Source organism: Ochotona princeps, chromosome 5, assembly GCF_030435755.1.
Source record: "Ochotona princeps isolate mOchPri1 chromosome 5, mOchPri1.hap1, whole genome shotgun sequence".
NCBI classification, from domain to species: Eukaryota; Metazoa; Chordata; class Mammalia; order Lagomorpha; family Ochotonidae; genus Ochotona; species Ochotona princeps.
Window position 1 is genome coordinate 7,394,734 of NC_080836.1, and position 20,401 is coordinate 7,415,134.

A 20,401-nucleotide genomic window follows, 5' to 3' on the forward strand; every position below is an offset into this window, starting at 1 on the left:
AGTGTCTCAGCATAATTGCCTATTCTGTTTTTTTTTTTTTTTTCATTTTTTTCAAGATTGTTGAGGGCAGACACTGGTGCACCAGCAGAGAGGGTTTGCAGACACATGCATAAATGTGTGTGGACCCTGGGTATGTAGGCAGGCAGGGCCCAAGTTTGGCATGGCACACTGCCATCGGACCTTGCTTAGATTTCTGCATGCTTGCAGGCATAAAGAGCTGTCTATTGCAAAGGCAAGCAGGTCTGCGGATGGGTGGGAGCAAGGACTGGTATGGAACAATGTGACAGTTGAGTTACTTCTCAGTGACTTCCATTAATCAGGCCACTGCACTTGAAAGTAAATGAGAAGGCTAAAACCAAGTGTTTTAAAGGAGAGAAACTGGAGGTCTTTCCAGGAACAAACCAGTATATCCACCCACATCAGACAACTGAGGTGGACATATTGTTATCAACCATTGCCTGCTACTGCACATGGAAGCCATGTGTGGGGAATATGCCTAGCAGGGCTTGACTATAGTACCTGCAAGTGAGTATAGACACAGAATGTGAGCCATGTTGGGCTTGGCCATGACACTAAATAGGTCATGAGAGAACTGAGTCTGGAAGCAGATTCTATAAGGGATCATGGATTTATCCCCAAGGGATTGCAAAACCAGCTGGTTTACTCAAGGGCTGTGAGTATTAATGTACCAAATCAGGCTTGAACTGGCCAGTCTCCAATCCCAACTCTCACTGGTGGGTGCTGCAGCCTCACCTTGCCCAGCATGTCCACTTCTCTGGCTTTCATGAAAACCAGTGTATGTGATAATCTAACCTACCTGGCATGTTCCACACCCCATACTGGTTCCCGTGCCTGTCAGTGTATTATGGTTTGACCCAGCCCTGCCTGTTTTGCCCCTCTAGAGCAAATCCACACACATCACAACAAGTAAAACAGCCTGCTTGGCCTTACCAACACCCAGGTCTTACTCACATGCTCACCAGTGAGAACGATAGTCCACCAGGGAAGTTCCCTAAGTTCCCTTATCAGATCCACTCCCAGACCCAGATATTGCACATGCCAACAGGTGCTAGGCCCTCACCCAATACAATCTGCCCCCTCTGTCTTAGCTTTTGTCTGTGCTGGTGGATGTTGTTATCAGGCACATCCCACAGTCAATTCTTGGGTGTACTTGTGGGTACTACAGCCTGGATCAGCTTGGATCAGCCTGGACTGTTCCAAACCCCAATAATCCATGAAGTGAGACCAGCCATGCCTGACTGTGCTGCAGTATCTACAAGCACATGTAAGAATTGGATGGGGGCAAACCCAATAGGAGGCTGCAGGGGCTCCCATTCTGGGCCAATGCAGTATTTGTTGGTAAAGTCCAAGATGGGTGATGAGATTGCCAAGCTGGATCAGAGAAGCCACTGCCATGTGCAAGGTCTGTGACTAAGAGTAGACCTTGTCGCAGAGCTAAACGTACACACTGGCTCAGCTGAGGTCCCCACTGGTGAGGACAAGAGCAGGAAAGGGTGTGGGAAAATGTGCTGGACATGGGTACAGTATCCCTAGGCATGGGTGCAAACTGGTTCTGGGGCATGCCAGAATGGGATATACTTCAGCACCTTCTGGTGCTCACAACAGCCAGAATGGGGGTAGGACAGGCTGGGCTAGGTAGGTCTCAACACCTACTGAATCATTATGGGAGCTGGGTCTGAGTATAGGACAGACAGGGCTAGGCTGAAGCACCCAACGATACGTATCAGAATTGGTGTGGGCTATTTGGGCAAGGCTGCTGAAATATATATGTATATATATATATATGTATATATATGTATATGAAATATGTATTTCATACATAACATATTAAGGACATACTGATAATTTTCACCATCCCTTTCTTGCTTCTTGCCTCACTTGTACCATCCTTTTTTTTAAAGATATATTTATTTTTATTGGAAATTCAGATATGCAGAGAGGACCAGAGACAGAAAAGATCTTCTATCTGCTGATTCACTCTCCAAGTGGCCGCAACAGCCGAAGCTGTACTGATCCCAAGCCAGGAGCCTGGAACCTCTTCTGGATCTCCCACACAGGTACAGGGTACCAAGGCTTTGGGCTGTCCTCAATTGCTTTCCCAGGCTACAAGCAGAGAACTGTATGGGAAGTGGGGCCACCGAGACATGAACTAGCACCAATATGGGATCCCGGCACATTAATGGCTAGGATTTTAACTGCTGGACTACCATGCTGGGCCCTCTATCCTCCTTTTTTTCTTTGTTTGAAAAATGTTTGTGACAACATACTTCGAATTTACTTTACAATTGTGATCTTAACCTTCCACAAGTAGTACATAGGATCATGTGTACATGGAAGGATATGTACTGTTACCAAGTTTCAGGGTGTCGGTGTCACTCATGTGCCCTCCCTTTCTTCATCTCAAGGACATGGATTACGTGGCAGGATGACTTCTATGAGGCACTAAGGGGAGATTTGGTACACTATGGCAAATGTAGTTGTCAGCTTTTCCTCCAGCCACCCAGAAGGTAAATACAGTGCAGGGTTCCTAGGATTTTCCATAGAGGCCCTGATGGACTGTCTCCGTGGCTAAATCCTCACTTTACACATGCCGGGATCCCATATGGCTGCAGTTCATGTCCCAGCTATTCCACTTCCCATCCAGCTCCCTGCTTGTGGCATGAGAAAGCAGCCGAGGATGGCTCAAAGCCTTGGAACCCTGCACCCTTGTGGAAGACACAGAAGTTCCTGGCTCCTGGCTTCAGATTATCTCAGCCCTCATTCTCTGTAAAGCTGCCTTTCTAGTAAAAATCAATCATAAAAAAAAAAAAAAGAATTTTCCATCAAAACCATAGACAGCAGAAATGTAGATCCTATATTTCTTGTTGAGCTGTCTTCCCAAGGCATCTCATCGTACATCTTAGCTGGAGAGGCAGTGAGGAAGGCTGAGTGTGTCACTCTGTGTTCAACCCACAGAGAAGAGCTCTGGGCAGCAGGTCATTTAAGCATCCTGGTCCTTCCCGAGCATCGTTGTAATCCCATCAGTCTTTCCCTATCACCAACATTCAGTGCCTTTGTTTTACAGTGTCCACTTATAAGATTCCTAAACGTTCAAATGGTGTTTTTAAAAATAAATGGTTTACCTTTATTATTCCACATATGCTGAAAGAGCATGGTTTTCAAAATATGAAGTATATTTAAAGAAAAATGAATTAAGTATAATTTAAAACCAATGTTTTGAGAAATGAAAGATTCATATGTGTCTATACATATCCAAATTAAGTTTTATAGAAGTTTTTTTTAACAGTTCTCATTAATTTTGGAAAAATTCAAAAATCATGAAATAAAATATATAAGAATTTCTGTCTGCCAAAACATTCTCAAAACCAACTTGATCACTCAGGTAAAATATATACATATGATGTCACATTCTACAAATTCGAAAAGCAATTTCCCGACAAACATAATATTTTGAAATTAAAATACAGGCAATCCAGTAGAAAAATAGGTCAAGAAAAATCAGCATTTAAAATTTCTTTTTAGGACCGAGCATCGTGGCATACTGGGTTAAGCCATTGTTTGCAATTCCAGCGGCCGATATGAGCAATTGCTGGAGAGTCAGATACTCTACTTCTGCTCCAAATCCCTTCTAGTGTGCCTGGGAAAAGCAGCAAAACATGGCCCAAGTGTCTGGGGCCCTGTAGTCATATACAAGTTCTGAATGATGCTGCTGGTTGCTCATTTCATCCTGGCCCAGACTCGGGCTCAGGAGCATTGGAAAGTGATTCAGTGGGTGGGAGATTCTCTGTCTCTCTGTTTTCCTCTGACTTTCAAATAAAACAATGCTTAAAAAGACTAAAAACCACTGTTTTTAAAGTGAGGATGAAGATTCTCAATCTTATTCATAAACAAAAAAGTAACTTCTGCTACAATTTTTTTTTTACCTCAGACTGCACACACTGACACTTTCTGACATATTTTAAACTAGGAAGAAAATTCTGAAGAAAACAACTGTTTCTCCCAATGATAGTGAAACTACTTCACAATATTACAGATGTTGTACTTTCATTCAAAATTGGAAACCACTGTTTCAAGCAGTTTATTCTCTAATTAGCCAATATATGTTATAGGATAGATGCTACGGATAATAAACGATGATGAAAAATTACCGAAAAGTTCCTTCTTTATGGTAACAATTTTAAAAGGTTTGGAGGGACCCACATGGGAGCAGCTCGGCATTGCACCCTAACAACCCTTTATCTACACCTACTTGAGGTTGGGTGCTATTATAAGGAAAATAAATTTGACTAGAGATTTGGGAAGATGAGGAACATGGGCTTGTGTCATTTTCTGATGAGCACATCTCATGAAAGGAGAATCATATGGTAGGCAGGCTGACACACCACATAGGATTTATGATTTATACAGAAGGAGAGAGAAAGTGCAAGAATGGTAACATGGTGAAAAAATGCAGCAAGACAGGGTGAGGGGAAGACATCAGTCTTGGTAGCAACCCACTGCTTCAGCAACCATTGCTGTTCTTCATAATTAAACCTGTGTGATGAGCTTCTGTCCTTTCATGGGTGGAACTCCCTGACTTAATTGTCATTTGATCACATCTCCTAACTGCTCTGTGAAGCAATTCAGTTTCTCATTTGAATTTATTTTATGTTGATATAGTTGTAACCACAACTGTACTTGGACCAGCCTATTTTAAATATTGTTAACAGCTGAGAGGGATACATATTTTTGCATGCCTCTGGCTAGGTGGAGAAGGGTCCAGGAAGAAGATGGGTGGCACAAATGTTCCGGATATATATTTTACTTTAATTTTTTTCCCTTCTGTATCTACAGCAGGGAAGGGAAAGAGGACTGCTCCTTGCTATCAAACTACATCAGCACCTGGGATGGGGGATAGTCTTTTGATAGTGCCGTAGTGACCTCAAAATATAGAAGAATGAAAATATAGAAGAATGTCCTAAAGGTGTCCCTTGAAGGGTTTTGATAGTTCTGAGATATTGTTGGTTTCATTGCACCAGGGTTGAGAAAGGTTTTACAAGTTCCACCTCAGTGTGTCCACAGACCCAGGCACTTGCTGCAAACTTGGTCTAAGAGTTGTCCGAACACCTGTGCTTTCCACTTTCTGAAGAAGCACTCAGTGTCCTCTGCTGGAGATGAGCTGGCTATCATGTCCACTGTGAGAGTCTGCCACGCTCCCCACTGCATAGGATTCAGTAATGGAGATGGTCTAGTCCCAATACAAACACTCTGAGCCTGGCGCAGTAGCCTACAGGCTAAAATCCTTGCCTTGCATGTGCTGGGATCTCACATGGGCACAGGTTCTAATCCCAGAGGCCCTACTTCCTATCCAGCTCCCTGCTTTTGGCTTGGGAAAGCAGTCAAGGATGGCCAATAGCCTTGGAACCATGCACCCCTGTGGGAGACCTGGAAGAGGATCCAGGCTCTTGGCTTTGGCTCGGTGTAGCTCCAGCTGTTGTGACCACTTGGGGAGTGAATCAACAGATGAAAGATTTTCCTCTGTGACTTTCCTCCTCTCTGTATATCTGACCTTATGATAAAAATAAATCTTTAAGACAAAACAAAACAAAGATTACAACCAAATAAGCAATCCAAGGAAGGATAACAGATATTGTGATTTTCCCTGTGCCTGGGGTTCAGTTCAACTATCTGTTTGATAGTCCCCCAAGAAACCTCACCTGGGGTGGCCTCAGAGTTAACTCTTGCGTGCATCAGCCAGTGCAGAGTCCAGTTTGTCACCTACCCAGCCAATGCACATATTGGTTAATGCAGCTGTCAGGTCAATTTGTCTATAGTCATAGCCTCATCTCTCACAGGAACCTACAGGTAAAATAATCTAACCTAGTGCACCCAAATACAGGCCCTTTCCTGACACATACCAGCAGGTGCTAAAGTTTGTTGGGGTGACCCCTGATAACTCCCACCAGACCTTCCCCCAGCCTCAAATTTTGCATGTGCTGGCATGTGCTGCAGCATAGCAGCCTTGTCTGCATCCTATCTGACTCTTTTGTGCTCAGTTCTGCCACTGAACCTGGACCATATGTATGTCAATAGGAGTTGCCACCTTATCCGTCCTGGCCGCTCCCAGCTCTGACTCGTGCTCACCAACAGGAGGTATAACTTACCAGGGGAATGCCTATAATCCCCCTGACAGGAGCACTCCCAGCCATAAACCCTGAGCTTACCAGGGAGTACTACACTGCAAACTGACATAACAAGCATCTAATCCTGCCACTTGCCAGTGGGTGTTGTGCCCTCTGGTCCATATCAAATCTGGCTCTTTACTGCACCAATAGATGCAGCTACCCACCCCAGCCAAGCAGGTGCCCAGATACAGTTCTCTCACTTTCTGATCAGTGCTGCTGTCCTCGCTGACCCAACATTTGAAAGGCAGGCGCCGTACCCTAGCCACCCAAACATTCCCCCCAGCCCCAGATTATCCAAATGCAGGTCTCCCACAAAGGTGTGTGCTTTGGCTAGAAGTAGATGTACACTCCAGTTGCCTCCTTAAAAACCACCCTAACTTAGCTATTTATCTATCTGCAAGTGCAGTGGCCCCATCTGTGGAAGCCCACAATAGTCACTGCTATCCTGTCAAACATGTCTTCTGTCACTCCAGCATGTCCCCAGATCACCTTCCCTGCAGGGACAATCTGTAGGCGCAATGCGCGGCCTTCACACTCTGTGGTGGCATGCAACATGCTGATGTTTTGAACGATCTATGGAATTATTGTTGCTTAAAGTTACGGGTAGAGCTGAATAAGTGTTGACCAAGATAATAAAATAAGGAAAAATATATGAAAGTTAATCAGCAAAAGAATAGTGCTTTACACAAAAGGGGGACATCAAACAATTCATGAGAAATATCATAACACACAAAGACTGCACACTTCAAGTTTTTGCACTCAAATAAACTTACATTTAAATTTTGTTGTCACAAAATTTTTGAAGTATTTGCCTCTCTCTTACAGTTATACTTTTCAAAATATTTTGAGGTTAGCTTGCAACTACACAACTTTAGTCTAAAATCTACACAAGTAACTAAATAGAAAAAAATCATCAGTAACAACAGGATAGGCAGATAATTTGTATGGCAAATTAATGAGTGCAAATACGGTATAAGTAACCCACATACTTGGCAAAATTGCAGCATATGAAAGCAACACAAAGATCAGTTATATTTTCACACACCATAAACTTGTTGATAAAGAACTTATTAGAGCTGTTTTATTCTCAGTAGCTGAAAAAAAAATGAACTGTTTTGGGCCCAGTGCAGCAGCCTAGTGGTTAAAGTCCCGCCTTACATACACTAGGATATTGTATGGCCACTGGTTCATGTCCCAGTGGTCCCACTTCCCAACTGCCTCTCTGCTTGTGGCTTGAGAAAGTGTTAGAGGACAACCCAAAGCCTTGGGACCCTGCACCCATTTGGGAGACCCAGAAGAAGCTCCTGGCCCCCGGCTTTAGATCTGCTCAGCTCTGGCCATGGCGGCCACTTTGGGACCGAATCACTGGAAGGATGATCTTCCTCTTTGTCTCTCCTCCGTTCTGTATATCTGACTTTCCAATAAAAATTTTTAAAATCTTTTAAAAAGGTAATACTTTGGTATACGTGTAGCTAGAGATCACAAACACCTCTACAATCTAAATGATAAAATGTTTAATAAGATGTTAAAGAACAAAAGTTTGAAAAGATGTCCTGTGTTTAGGACTAAGGAAAAATTACTTTTGCTAATATTTCTATATGGTTCAATACAATTTCAACATTTAATGCAATCTCTATCAAAGCATCAATGACATTATCCTCAGAATTATGGGAAATAACCTTAAGTTCATATAGAAATATGGATGATCCTTAATAGTTAAGAAGAAAAATGGTAGAGAAAAGACAATAGTTTGGCAATACTAAGGAGTCCAGTAAGAGAATACAGAATTTACAAATGCATCCATCACATGATTGAGTTATCCACAAAACGAATGATGTCAGCCTGTGGAAAGATACTTGAGACAGCATTCTGAGTCAGCCATCATCGTGCCTGATAGCTCATATGAGAACTGGTTCCAGTCTAGGTTATTCATCAAGTTTCCTGATAATGTGCATGGGGGAAACAGCTAAAGATGGACCAATTATCCAGGCCCCAGTCCATAAGGGAAAGTTTCAGTCTTCTTTATCAGGTCTGATTCAAATCCAAGTGTTGCAGTCCTTTTGGAGTAAATCAGTGGATGCAAAGTCTCTTTGTTACATTTTCCTCTCTCTGTTTGCACTGCTCTTCACAATAGCAATGGTTTGAAATTAACCTAGATGTGTATTAATGGATGACTGGGTAAAGGATATATATATATATGGTATATAAATACATATATATGTATATATATGGTATATATATATATGTCTTCTTATGGTATATATATATGATATATATATATATATATCATATATATATACCATAAGAAGAATGAAATTCTGACACAGCAAAGTGAGCAGAATTGGGTCTCTTTGTATTAAGTAAGATAAGCAAAACACTGAAAGCACAGGGGGTGAGTAATTTTAGGTTGGGCCATGATACTAACCAACATGTGAGAGAATCAAATGTGGGGGCAGAATTTCTGGAAGCATTCATGAGCTCACCCTGGTAAGATTGCAATCTCTGCTGACATAGACAAGATTTTTGGCTAGGAACAGGCCTGATTGAGGAGCTAAGGAGATTCCTCAGCTCGGTTGGGGTTCCCATTGGTGAGTGTGAGGGTCAAATGGGGGCGGCAGTCTGGACTGGACATGAATGGACATGACTGGACATGCCTGCAGTCTCCCTGAGCATTGGTGTGGACTGGGTCTGGAGAGCACCAGGCTGGGACAGACCAGCAGCCAAAGGTATTCATGGGAGTCAGTGTGGGTAAAGGATGGGCTGGGTTAGGTCTCAGATCCCAGAGAACCACGTGAGAGCTCTAGCTCAGTGTGGACCATGTGTGGCTGGTCTGTAACACCCAACATTAAGAACCAGAATGAGTGTGGGCTGGTTGGGCTAGCACACTGTGTCCTCAGAGCAACAGGTGGACAAGGCAACCTGGGCCAAGGACCCACTAGTGTAAATATGATCTGCCACTGGAAGGAGACCTGATAGAGGAGTTTGAGAAACTCCTTTGTCAGGATGCAATCCCTGCAGTTGAGCGTAATAACCAAGGAAAGGAACAACCCAGACCAGGCCAGGTTAAAGTACTCACTGGCATACATTACATGAGGCTTAGGTCGGAGAACGGAAGCACGCTGGGGCGGGGGGCGGGCATCATCATCTCCACTGCTGTTCCATTATCCTCATTAGAGAGCAATGGGACTGGGACTAGGGACAGACCAGGTCATGCAGGGCTACAACCCCTGTTGGCCTGCATGTGAACTGAGTTAGGAGGACAGCCAGGATGGGATAACTAATTGCATCCACTCCCATATGAATGAGCCAGAGTAAGTGCAGGCTTCTTGGGCTTAACCACATGCTGACTATTAAGTGCTGGGACTAGGGGCAAATCTTATATAGCTAGACTGCAGAACCATCTGAAGAGCCCAAGATCTAGGACTGGGAGTGAGCCCAGTAGGGAAACTGGGCAACTCCTCTTTGATGGGCTGTATTGTAGTCCTTGTGCCCACCTGTGCTGTGAGTGCCAGGCCCATGAGCCCCAGGGTGGTGGATCTGGCAGTGCCCACGCCAACTGGCCCAGGTCTTTGGGCTTGCCTGCACAGTGGGTGCTGGCTCTGTGTGTGCTGGTTGGGTAGCTTGGGTCACCAATAGCACTGGGGAAAGCCTACTGGCTGTCCCATGGGATGCTTGTGGGGACTTGGTGTGTGGGTTTATAGTTGTTTGGGGAATGGCACAGCTGGGGGTGTGCAGGCCCCTGGGGTCTCACATCCAAGATTGGTGGTCTGACAGAGACTGCATGTGTCAGAACTGGGCCTCTGCAGTGGATGGCAGGCCCAAATGCACATGGAGAATATGGCAACCGGTTTGAGCCTTCAGAGGACATCTGGTACCATAGCAGAGAAATGAAGACAGAACAAATTGGACAACTACTGCAGCCAAATGATGACTTCAAAAATATGGGTGAAAGAAGACTCTAAGTTCAAGCTTGTCAGCCTATGGACATTGGAAGGGTTCCCTCATCGCTGGATTGGAAAGATCAACAGCATTTCAGAATTATTGAAACCCACTTGGGCAGAACCCTCAGAGCATGCACCACATGGGGGACCCTGGGCTGATATCAGATGACCATATCCAATCGCTCAGTAGTTACTGGAGTAGTTAGGAGGCTGGGTGTGGCTTCTCCCTTTGTCTCTGCCCTTCCCTCAGAAGCAGGAAGAGATAGAAAATTTCAAAAAAATGAAAGCACCACTTTTCCCTAAGCCCAGATCCTTCCTCCCCAGAACTAGGTAAGCATCATCAAAAATAAAAATTAAAAGTATGTGTAAAAGATAAAATTTGCAAATGCTATGTTTTATTTCATATGTGGAAGATAATATGTATGCATGCACATTTGGATAATCAACATATATGTATACATCAGTATTCATGTATATATGTATGAATATGCATGTATATGAGAGAGGATAAGCAGTGGGCATAGGGGAGCACAGTGGCACTGCAGGCTAATCCTTCTACCAAAGTGCCAACACATCACAGGAACACAGCTTTGTTTTCCAGCTGCTACACTTCAAATCTAGCCATCTAGCCTAGGAAAATCGCATATGATGGCACATTTTCTTGGGCTCTTGAGCCCACGTTGGAGACCTGGGAGAAGCTCCTGGCTCCCAGCTTTGGATCAGTTCAACTTCTGGCTTGTTGGAACCAGCTGAGGAGTGAACCAGCAGATACCACACCTTCTCTTCATTTGTCTTTTCTCTGTAAAGTCTGCCTTCCAAACAGTAATAAATACAGGTTCATTTACAAAAAAAATTCCAGAAGAATTAGGAATCACTATCATCTACTACACTGGGAGGAGCAGAGAGGTAGTGTAAGACTTCAGAGAAACATCAACATTTAAAAGTAACCCTTGACATTCGTTAGCCTCTCAGAGAAGACATTCTGAATGAGAGCACACACCATTTACAGTGTGTATTTGTGCACACATGCGTGTGTGTGTGTATGAAAGACAGGGTGAAAGACATAGCAAGCAATCTTTCAATTGGATTATAGTTTACGTCCAAGCTGAAGGTGACCTTTCAAATCAATGGGGAAAGTGAGGTTACTCATGAAATGGTTACCACGATTATGACTACAGAGATAATTCTGCTTCTCTAGATGGGAGGGGCAGCATTCCCAATAGCCCAGGTTTGTTTTAAAATAATGTATCTATTAAAAATTATAATCTGTATTTGCATTTGCTGGAAATACAAGTGGTAATACAGTATTATCCCACATCTTCTCTACCATTAGAAGTAGATTTTGTTTGCTATCTGCTTGTATTTCAAACACCATTGTTGATTGTCAACACAGCAATCTGAAACACTTGACAATTCATAAGTAACTCATTCTACATTTTATCTATTCCCCTTTTACCACTAATGTCGAATGAGCAGCATAACTGATAATGCCACAAGATCCCATGATATTGATTTTTATTTGCCTTACAAAAGTATAGAAGCAATGTTGCTATTTTTTCTGTTTTCCATTCATATAGATAATACCTTGTGAGTAATCATTTTCATTAATCCTTTTGCATACAATGTAGGCTTTATCTAGATCTCTGTATAGTCAAAGAGAGCTATTTTTATTTGTCTCTTTAGTATGGCCCTATTTTCTAAGATGCTTACAAAAGTGATACATACAATGGCATCAATTCTGTTTTTTCTCTCCATTTCAAAAATTTTTTTTATTTTAGTGCCAAAAGATTCAAGAAGTGAATGAAAACAGTTTAGTAAAATAAGTCCTCAAGCAATTACAGATTTTTTACATGCCCTAATTAGTATCCTTTTAAATGGATAGTCAAGTGTCATCTATAATTACTCGAGCCACTTGGCTCATGCACATGTTGTAATCTGCTTACTTGTTTACTTTTATTGTCTGTTTCTTTAGCACTTATTAGCAAGAGCTCATTTTGATTTCCTCTCCATACAGCTCAGTTTTGGAGGAATTCCAGTACCAGGCAAACCTGGGACCTTTTTAAAGAAAAATTTTCATGGATGTATTGAAAATCTCTACTATGACGGAGTAAACATAATTGACCTGGCTAAGAGACGGAAGCATCAAATCCACACTGTGGTAAGGAAATCCCGCCCCGCCTTTATCTTGATGATTTATATCTCCTAAGGGTAAGATTTACTCCTGTCATCTCTGTCAGTTTTGTGTATGTCTCTTTAGCTCTCTGAGTATCCGGGTAGTACCCAGTTGAAACTGGACAGCATGGACTAAATCGGTGAATTTCGCCACTGGGAGACGCACGCATTTTGGGAGCAAATGGAGAATGCAGCTTTTTGGGCTGAGGTTAAAATCCAGCTGTAGCTAGGGCTTGCTGTACACACTGGGTCAACATGGATTTCTTTTCCTCTAGGAAATAGCAAGTTCTTCGGGAACAGAGGATATCATACTCGCTAGTTATACCTGATCATGTTTATTCTTGATTTTAAAAATATCTTCATTTACCAAATGGAAATGAATTTCCTGTACTTTATATGCAGCTTTAAGAGTATACTATGTAACACTCCCCTCTCCAATGCTCTCTACTGCTTTTTGTATCTTTGTTTTTATCATTAAAATAAGCTACTTTCAATTTACCTTACAATCAAAACTTAATTCTTACCTAGAAAAAGAATTAGTAAGAGGAAAATTCATTATTCTTCAAGAGCTTCAGAATCAAATCTCACAATGGAGATTTTACTCGTGCGCGTACATGCTTGCTCTGCATGTTACGCACACAGGCTGAAACGTGCTTTCCTTTGGGAGTCGACTCTCTGCACTATCATAATCGTCTCCGAATGAATCACCTTTTGTTTGAAAAACCAGGTTTTGATTTCTTGTGACTTAAATATATTTTATGTGTATAAACAGTTTCACATATTTCACAAATCAGTTGCATCTAGATACTCTATGCCCTATTTTTCCTCCTACCTATATTTCCCACCCACCCTCCTCCTGCTCCAATTCTATCTTTAAAACAAGAGAAAAATTACACAATGGTATATTTCCATCTCGCTTCGCAATTACAGGCCTAACACTCCATTAATCAAATATTTCAGCATAGAGCATGATATATATATATGTTATATGCATATATGTATATATACATGTATAAATATATAAATATATATAGAGAGAGTTATTCCTCAAGAGTATACATAAAGGCTATAAAAAAGAATCAAATTTCAAAATCTTGTGGTAACTAATAGTGAGTACCAAAACTGTAACCTATGTGAGCAACATATCATTTTGATGATTTCATTGCTTTTATTAGAGAATTACCAAGTATTCCCTTTTGGATATATGCCACACTTTTATCATCTAGTCAAAAACTGATGTACACTTGTGTTGACTTAATATCTTAGCTAATAATTAAGCTACAGTAAAAATGGATCCGTGTGTGTGTGTGTGTGTGTGTGTGTGTGTGTGTGTCTGTGAGCACAGGTTGTTTGTATTTTCCATGTACAGTGTCTTGAATCTGCATTGTGACATTATCAGCTTATTTTTATTATTTAGGATTCTTTAGAATTCTTTGGAGTTTATTGTGATTTACTAAGAATTTTTGTTTAGGTTTTCATTTTTTGTTTTGTTTTTGTCTGTAAAGAATGTTTGGTATTTTGATTGAATGCGATCTTATTTAATCTGTAAATCACTTCAGATAGTATGAACAAGTTGATTGTGTTAATTCTTCCCATATGTGAACAGTAAATATTATACCATCTGTTTATTTTTTTTTTCTATTTCTTTCCTTAATGAATTGTAACTAGCATTGTGGACCACATTTACATCCTTGTTAAATTTACCCCATGGTATTGAAATGATTTGTAGTTATTGTGAAAGGAACTGCTCCTAAATATTTCATTATCAGCCATGGTGTTTAATGTGTATACAAAGGCTAGTGATTGTTGAGTGTTGGTTTTCTATCCTAAGACTTTACCTTTCTTATGAATTCAAATAGTCTCATCCTGGAGAGCTTGCATTTTGCTATGCAAATGGATCATGCAGGGACACTTCGACTTCCTATGTCCCAATTCATCTCCCTTTGATTTCTCTTCCTTGTCTAAAGCTCCGGCTAAAAATTACAGCACTACATTTAGTAGTAATGCTGAGTGTTTCTGTGTGTCTGATTTCAGGTCTTAGTGGAAATGCTTCCAGCTCGGTCACCATTTAGCATGAAGCCTACTATGGGTTAGTCATATATCGCCTGGCTTGTCCTGACCTATGTTTTTTCTACACAAAATAGATTTCAGATTTTTTTCTATCGTTTATTATGATAGGATGTTCTAGTTTATCAAACACTTCCTCTGCTTCTATAGGGGTAATCAGCTTTGTTTCATTTTTTTTTAATTACTATGAGACGGATACTCTACCTACTGCGCCAACGAGGTACCTCAGTTTTTTATTTATTACGGATATGTTTCATATTTACTATATTGCCTATGTTGAATCATGCCTACAAAACAGAGTTATTTCTCATTTAATCCAGGTGAATAATCTTCCTGGGTGTTGCTGAGTTTGATTTGCTGGTATTTGGTGAGGACATGGGCAGCTGTGTCCATCAGAGATATTGGATTATATACTTCTATTTTTTTTCTGTGTCTTTTTCTGGTTCCGGATATAAGGTGATGATGCCTCAGAGAAAATGGGATGATTTTGTCACTTTCACGTTATTAAAATAGTTTAAGAATAATTATAATTAGTTCTTTCAAAGTGTAGTAGTATTGGGCCTGGCACGGTGAGCTAGCAGCTAAAGTCCTCGCCTTGAACACACTGGAATCCCACATGGGCGCCAGTTCTAATCCCGGCAGCTCCACTTCCCATCCTGCTCCCTGTTTGTGGCCTGGGAAAGCAGTCGAAGATGGCCTAAGGACTTGGGACCCTGCACCCGCGTGGGAGACCTGGAAGAAGCTCATGTCCCTGCTTGGGGAGTGAACCATCAGATGGAAGATCTTCCTCTCTGTCTCTCCTCCTTTCTGTATATCTAAAATGCAATAAAAAATAATAACTCTTAAAAAAAGTGTAGTATAAAGTGGTAGAGTATCCAGTATTAGACTTTCATTTGTTGAGAGAATCATTCTCTGTCCTAGTTATTGGTCTATTTGAGTTTCCTATGACTTCAAGACTCAATTTTGGTAAATTGCTTGCTTAAAGAGATCTGACCTTTTCTTTTAGATTTTACTGTTGCTGTAATATTTGTTGTTATACTTCCTTTTTCCATATCTGATTATATTAATTTGAATTTTCTCCCATTTTTTTTCATTATTTAAACCAATGATATGTCATTTTGCTTATGTTTTGAAGAATTTAGGTCTAGGGCCCAGCGCAGTAGCCCAGTGGCTAAAGTATTTACCTTTCCATGTGCCAGCATCCCATATGGGTGCCGGTTCTAATTCCAGCAGCCACGCTTCCCATCCAGCTCCCTGCTTGTGCCCTGGGAAAGCAGGAGAGTACGGCCCAAAGCCTTGGCAACCTGCAACCGCAGGGTTGAAAGAAGCTCCCGGCTCTTGGCTTCTGATCAGCACAGCTCCAGCCATTGTGGCTGCTTGGGGAGTGAATCAGCAGAGGGAAGATCTTCCTCTCTGTCTCTCCTCCTCTCTGTATATCTGATTTTTCAATAAAAGTTAAATAAATCTTAAAAATAAGAATTTGGGTCTATATTTCATTTTTGTTTTGTATCTTACTTTTTGTTTAAATTTTGTACATTTTGCCTCCATTTTTTATTATTTCTTTCTACTAAGTTTAAGCTTTGTTTGTTTTTCTAGACCATCAATATGCCTTGTTAAATTGTTTATTTCATGCCTTCTATGCATCCTAATACTGTATCTCATAATGCTGTACCCATTAGTTTTTATATATTCTTTTGTCATCTTCATTCTTTTCTAGTAATTTTCTATTTCCACTTGGGTTGTTCTATGACCAGGTGTTCATTCAGAAGCTTATTATTTAGACTCTATGTATTTGGATACTTTCTAGAGTGTGTGAGTTGTCGATTTGCAACTCATTTCCTGTTAGAAATGATACACAGTTCATTTGTTCCCTTATTTGTTGAGGGTCATTTTGTGGTTTAGTATATTGTCTGTTCTAGACCAAGTTCTATGCGTTCATGAAGAGAAGGGGTATTTTGCAGCTGTGAGATGAAACCTTCCATAGATATCAACTAAGTTCACTTGGCACATAGTATAAATTAACTCTGCCGTCCTTGAGTTTTGTACAGGTGAAGCAAATACTGATAAAAGTGAAATGCTGAACTAATTTCTTTTTCTTTTCTTGGAGCATATGTCTCCCATTTTATCCATTAATATTTATTTTAAATAACCAAGTGCCCAACATTGAGTTCATAAATTTTTAGAATAGTCTTTTTTCGAATACTTAATGCTTTCCCTTTATTAGTTTATTTTTTAAAATTACATTTCATTTTATGACACAGTTTCATAGGGTCTGGGATTCCCCCAAGCCCTCCCTCCATGGTGGACCCCTCCACATTGTTGCAATATTACAGTTGAAAATCAGCCATGATTTTTTCATTACAAGTATGTACCATGCCCAGCATCTTATTGTCCAGATAAATTCAACAGTTAACATTTAGAATAGTCTTATCTTCCGTGTGATTGGTCTCTTAATCACTACATAATTCCCTTCCTTGTTTATTTATATAGTTTTATTTCTTTGTATAGTTTCTTCTTATATGAAATATATACATACATATATTCATGACAATATCTGAAATATATATATAAAAATCAAGCAGAATTATCCAAATATCATTATATGTATATATAAAACATGTATATATATTTATGTGTATATACAAAATATATATTTTATATATGTATATGTAATATACAAAATATATCACGAATATATATAATGATATTAGGATAATTACTTCTACTTGATTTTGCTTTCCATTATCATGGATTGCCTTCTTACACGCTTTCACTTTTAGTCTGTTTACATAATTTTTGGTGGAACGTGCTTCTTGTATATAGCAAATAAATGAATGGTTTTTATTTTAATCCATTAGGCTAGTCTATATCTTCCTTCCTTCCTTCCTTCCTTCCTTCCTTCTTTTGTTTCTAGCTTCCTTCCTTCTTTCCTAATAATATAGCATTACACAAACATTCATATGTCCATCATTCTGCTATTGTATCTTGAAATTTTACACATTGCAAATGGTAGAGAAGTCAGCATCTTTTGTCAAGATATATTTAACAGCTTCTTTCAGAGTTTATTTTAATAAGGAAGTAGAGATGCATACTCTGTTGTATTTTTACATATGGGTATGATTGTCTCTATTACTGTGCATCCCCTTAAATAAAAAACCATAACAAACTCAATAACAGGAAGAAAAGTAGAAAAGTTACAATGCCATGCAGCTAAATAACATGCTAATGAATGACTACTGTGTTGCTAAAGAAATTTTTAAAAATAATAAATAAAAAATCTTCTTGAAGAAAATGCTGCCACTATATTTCCTATGTGTCACTAATAAATTAGAAAAAAATAAGAAATGAAAATAAAAGCAAAAATATCAAAACCTATAAAATATAGCCAAAAAACAGTATTGAAATGGACATTTATAACATTTATAATTTTAGTTGCTTTCAAAATTCAAAATGTGTCACATAAATGAACTAATAATGCATAGCAAGGACTTATTCTTAAGAAATGAACAGGAAACAAGAAATGATAAAATCACAACAAAAATAAATGAAATTGAATCTAGAAACCTACAAATTGCAACAAGGAGGAGCCATTTTAGCAACAGGATGAGCAAAACGATGCTTTACCCAGACTAGCAAAGGAAAGCAACATAAAAGGATATTATTGATTAGTAGTGACTTTCGTAAGTATTCCTAGTGTCCAGTTAAATTCCTTTGGGTTTTCCTTTTGAGGATTTTCATCTTCACATTCTATAGTGATAGATCTTTGATTCTACAGGTAGCACGCCCACAAGCATTATTTGTAAAGCTGGACAAGTGGTTTTTCAGGCATGACTATTCCTCATGGACTTATGACATGCATCCACTTGAACAGGGTATCTTTCATTAGAATCTCATGTTTTATTGTTTCAACACCTTTCCCTCTCCCCACACCCTGTTCCAGATATGCTATTCTTGCTACGTTTATCTGCACATTCGTTTTCTGCTTCTATCATTCTGATTTTTGTGTTCGTCTATCATCTATTTGATAATTTGGTATTTTAGTATTTTCACTTAGGTCTTAATTTTCTAAATCTTTGCTAATACTTATTTGTCAAAGTTTTGTTCTTTTTTAATGTTAAAAACAGAATTACATGTAAAGAAAGTGAGGAGAAAAAGAGGAAGATGGAAAGACAGAAGTATTTCATCCCCAAATAGCTGCAACGGCCAGAATTTGGCTGATCCCAAGCCAAAAACCAGGCATTTCACCCAGGTTTTTCAAGCATGAAGGGGTACATGGTCTTTGGACATCCTCTGCTGCCTTCCGAGATCACCAGCAGGGAGCTGTATCAGAAGTGGAGCATCCGGGACTCAAAAAGCTATTTAAATGTGATGTTGTCACTGCAGACAGAGGCTTAGTCTGCTCCGGCTCCAAGATTTCATATTTTTGTTTTTTATTATTATTGGAAAGCTGGATATACAGAGAGGAGGAGACAGAGAGGAAGATCTTCCATCCGATGATTCACTCCCCAAGTGAGCCGCAACGGGCCGGTGTGCGCCAATCCGAAGCCGAGAAACAGGAACCTCTTTCTGGGTCTCCCACGCGGGTGCAGGGTCCCAAATCTTTGGGCCGTCCTCGACTGCTTTCCCAGGCCACAAACAGGGGGAGCAGGATGGGAAGTGGAGCTGCCGGGATTAGAACCGGCGCCCATATGGGATCCCGGGGCTTTCAAGGCGAGGATTTTAGCCGCTAGGCCACGCCGCCGGGCCCAAGATTTCATATTTTAATGAGACTTATTTTTTATTCACTTTAATATGTAATTGAGCCTTAAATGGCTAATTTAACTTGCTAGTCAAGTAGTTTTAACACCCCCATCATTTTCTTTTATTTTTTCAGATTTATTTATTTTTATTGGAAAGGCAGATACACAGAGAAAAGGAGAGATACAGAGGAAGATCTGTACAATGGATCAGTCCCCAAGTGGCCACAATGGCTGGAACTGAGCCAATTCGCTGCCATGAGCCAGGAGCTTCTTCCTGGTTTCCCACAGGGGTGCAAGGTGGGAGACATCAAGCTGTCATTGACTGCTTTCCCAGGCCACAGGCAGGGATTTGGATGGGAAGGAGGGCTGCCAGGATTACAACCGGCACCCATACGGGATTCCAATGAGTTCAGGCGATGACTTTAACAGCTATTCTATTGAGCCAGGTCCCCCATCGTCTTAATATTGGCATCTATTGATTATCATTCTAAATGTAATCTGAGATATATTTCTTGGTATCACAAGAAGTGTTTGAGGGAAACCTAAAATTCCACGTGCTATAATGAATGTTACCTGGAATGTTTAGCTGTCCGATCAAGAGATGCAACCTTGCTATACCACATTTAGATTCCCCTTTCAGCTTCTGTGGCATATCTCTGAGTGGAAGGGTCATACAATTCGAACAGACATGTGAGAGATAGGTTTTCCCTGATATTTCTTCAGCTGTGTTGGTCCATAAGGACACACAAGAGTTCCCCAGGTGACCTCCAATGAGATTACAGTGTGTGTTTGTTTCTTGCATGTGTGTGACTCTAGTGTAGAAGGAGTTGCACTAAGCCTTCTCTGATACTATTTCTGCAAGGTTTGAGGTGTCCTCATTATCGCTGTTTGTGGTTAGGGCTTTAGCTCCACATCCAATCTATACCGATACTGCTGGGAGTGATTTGCTGCAAACTCCAATTATCTGTGCAATGTGGACACACTATAATATTTGAATCATTTTGTATTTTCTTCTTGATAAGAACATTTATAATTTTCTGGAGTTATTCCATTATTTTTTTCCAAAATTTCTGTTGGATTTCTTTAACTTGTGTTAAAGATTGTCAGGGTTCTGGAATATGTGCAACATTTCTAAGTACTTTAGAAGTGTGAGGATGGCTCAAGGAAGAACTGAATCCATTGGCTGGCTCTAGGATATCTGAGGCCATGTCTTGTTGATTCCTTGCTGGTACCCAGGTCACCTGAGCAGTGTCTCCCTTTCCCATGTGAGCATCTGCTGTCCATTCACTTAAGCACC

General features: G+C 40.4%; 1 protein-coding gene across 1 annotated transcript in view; it reads left to right on the forward strand.

The window, feature by feature from the left end:
- Positions 1-20,401, forward strand: part of LOC101533345 (contactin-associated protein-like 5) — a 326,990-nt gene that overhangs the window by 62,639 nt on the left and 243,950 nt on the right. The window contains exons 8-9 of the mRNA XM_058664175.1: positions 9,388-9,392; positions 12,141-12,281. Coding sequence (XP_058520158.1) covers positions 9,388-9,392; positions 12,141-12,281 — 146 coding nt within the window. The remainder of the gene's footprint in view (positions 1-9,387; positions 9,393-12,140; positions 12,282-20,401) is intronic.